This window comes from Gavialis gangeticus, unplaced genomic scaffold, assembly GCF_001723915.1.
Source record: "Gavialis gangeticus isolate Ggan-Ray unplaced genomic scaffold, GavGan_comp1, whole genome shotgun sequence".
Taxonomy (NCBI): domain Eukaryota; kingdom Metazoa; phylum Chordata; order Crocodylia; family Gavialidae; genus Gavialis; species Gavialis gangeticus.
The window spans coordinates 18927210-18930393 of record NW_017729009.1 but is presented as its reverse complement, the minus strand read 5'-3'; the positions used below and the strand labels follow the sequence as shown (position 1 = coordinate 18930393).

At 42.6% G+C, this 3184-nt stretch overlaps 1 protein-coding gene across 1 annotated transcript in view; it reads left to right on the top strand.

Moving 5' to 3' along the window:
- Positions 1-1577, top strand: part of CUNH20orf85 (chromosome unknown C20orf85 homolog) — an 11837-nt gene extending 10260 nt beyond the window's left edge. Inside the window, exon 4 of the mRNA XM_019510268.1 lies at positions 1136-1577. Coding sequence (XP_019365813.1) covers positions 1136-1291 — 156 coding nt within the window. The 3' untranslated portion in view covers positions 1292-1577. The remainder of the gene's footprint in view (positions 1-1135) is intronic.
- The last annotated feature ends 1607 nt before the right edge of the window (positions 1578-3184 follow it).

Sequence of the window (3184 nt, the reverse complement as noted above, 5' to 3'; positions counted from 1 at the left end):
GGCGCCAATAGACTTGCTCGACACAGGGTTGCCACAAACCTTCAATTTGTAAAAAACACAATATCTGTGAAGCGCAGTAAAATGAGGTATGCCTGTATATGAAAAGAGGAAGACAGCTGAAGCTTATATGTGGGCTTATATGCTGTTCCTAATAATGAAATCAAGCAAAGCCCCTAGAGATTTATTAATCAGAGATAAGGATGAGAAGATAGAATTCAAGCTGTATTAAACATCTTTGTCTCTTGCCAAGTTATGTTAATACTAGTTTTCACATTCTTCCTCTTTCCATTACCAGTGAGGGAAAAAACAGCCTTCAAATCATAATGTATGTTGATAAGTACTAAGGATCTAATGATAAACAGAACACTGCCCTTTTACCAGGGAACCTGGTTTTCTCTGATTTAAAAAAATCCCCAATTTTTGGTTAAAAAAAAGTACCTCAAATCCACATTTTTCCATGATTTAAATGAAACCCCCCTGATAGATAGATAGATAGATAGATAGATAGATAGATAGATAGAGATGTTTCATTTTAATCATGGAAAAATGTAGATTTGGGGTTACCTTTTTTTTAACCGAAAATTGGGGATTTTTTTTAAATTAGAGAAAACCAGGATCCCTGCTGATTAACCTCTTGTTTCTACATGGCTTTGTTTTCTTCCACACCTGCTTATTTAAATATAGCAGGGGTTTTAGCTGTTAGGCAAGACAGAAACTTAGACAGATTTGGCCCTGCTATTAAAATGTTCTCATCATAACTTGCCCTAGAAAGAATCAGCAACTTTCCTAAATGTATTTTCAGTGATAGCCTTTCTGTACTGTAAGGCTCAATCTTGCAAGCTACTAGGCAACCTCAGGATGTCCTTAAGCCCCTTCAGTTTCTTTCTATTTCAGTGGAAGCTGAGAGCATTAGAAACCAAGCAGAAGGAGCCCCGAGTAAAGCAGTACCCAATAAATGAAATACCAAGCTTCAGAAGAACACCAGCATGCAATGAATTACCCTTGAACACTGGTTGTTTAAAACTAAGTTTTACCTTCTTTCAGTGCTAGAATACATTAGGGCATGTTGCATGGCAGCATCATAGAAATGAAAACGACTCCATTAATAAATGTACTTGATGTCTTCTTATTCCAGGCCTATCCATCTCCTCCAGTCCCTAAAACTACTCAGGGGTTTATTGGCTGGAGATCATCTGTGCCAGGCCTGAAACTTGAACATGGTTATCAAATCCGAAGCTGCAAAGGTGCCTTTCACAAGGATTTGCGGTGGCCAGATGGACCCTGTGATTGACACGAAGAAATAATGAATAAGCTTATTGATCCATTTGTTTTCTCAACCTAAGTTGAATATTCAGTAGTACAAACAGCAGACTTTAAGTAGATAGTAAAGCATAAGTATTTACATGATATCAGCAATATACTTGGCAAGATGTGAGAAATTTAGTTTAGCATATCAGTTGTTCATGTTTTGTTGAAACCTGCAGTACACAACCTGTTAGTGCTGCTTAGGTTTTACTCAGAAAAATTGCTCTGTTACGGCCAATGGACAAATACAGATCCTCTTAAAATTAGTAAGAGCGTGATTTGAATCCCATTCCTCTCCTCATACCCCCGTAAGAAAATATTTTTGTATAATAGCGAGTGCATGTATCTGTGATATTTTCTCATCTTGTGGCTCTCATTTCTTGTGCCTTATTTTGAAAGAATCATCAAGAAACTGAAAAAGGAAGATCCAGGGAATTATAGGCCAATCAGTATGATGTCCATCCCTGGAAAGATCTTGGAGAAAATCATGAAGGGATCCATCGGCAACAGGTTAACAGAAGGTAACCTTCTGAGTGCCAGCCAACATGGCTTTGTTGCTGGAAGGTCTTGCCTGACCAACCTCGTCTTCTTCTATGACCAGATGATACATTGCCTGGACAAAGGAGATGAGGTTGATGTCATATACCTGGATTTCAAGGAAGCCTTTCATTTCGTCTCCCATGATGTCCTCATGGTTAAGCTGGGGAACTGTGGCCTCAGCCATCTCACAGTCTGATGGCTGGGGAACTGGCTCTGGGGTCAGACCCAAAAAGTACTAGTTGATGGGAGCAAATCTACATGGCACGAGGTGACCAGTGGTATACCTCAGGGCTCAGTACTCGGGCCAGTACTCTTCAACATCTTCATTAATGACCTGGATTCGGGCATCAGATGTGGACTAGCAAAATTGGCAGACGACACTAAACTATGGGGGAAGGCAGTCACACTGGAAGACAGGCTGGTGATACAGGCCCACCTGGACATGGTGGGTGGACCAAAACCTCATGGCATTTAATGTAGAGAAGTGCAAGGTGCTCCACCTTGGGAGGAAAAACCAGCATCATACTTATAGGCTCAGCTGTGCTTCACTCGCTAGCACCATGACCAAAAGAGACTTGGGGGTCTTGATTGACCACAAGATGAACATGAGCCACCAATGTGATGCCATGGCCTACAAAGCAAACCAAACACTGGCATGTATCCACAGATGCATCTCAAGCAGAACCAAGGACGTCATCCTCTCGCTCTATTCGGCCTTAGTGAGGCTGCAGATGGAGTACTGCGTCCAGTTTTGGGCCCCCCACTTCAGGAGGGACGTGGATAAGCTTGAGAGAGTCCAGAGGAGAGCTGCTCATATGATCAAAGGCCAAGAGAGCAAACCTTCCAAGGAGAGGCTGAGGGACATGGGACTCTTCAGCCTGAAGAAAGATGGCTCAGGGGGGACTTGGTGGCAGCCTATAAGTATATAAGGGGGGTCTGGGAGATACATTGGGACCAGGATCTGGGAGATACATCAGGACCTGGGAGAACAGTTGTTCTCCAGGGCTCCCCAAGGGATAACAAGGTCTAGTGGCCACAAACTCCTAGAAGGCTGGCTTAGACCGGACATAAGGAAAAACTTTACAGTCTGAGTGTCCAGGGTCTGGAATAGACTCCCTGCCAGAGGTGATGCAAGCACCTACTCTGGATTCATTCAAAAAGTGTTTGGATGTTTATCTTGCTGGGATCATTTGACCCCAGCAGACTTCCTGCCTATGGCAGGGGACTGGACTCAATGATTCCACAAAGTCCCTTCCAACCCCTAATGTCTATGAAGTCTATGAAAGAAGCTTTCCCTGTCAAAGAACTTAGAAAGAGACATTTAGCAAGGATGCTATTA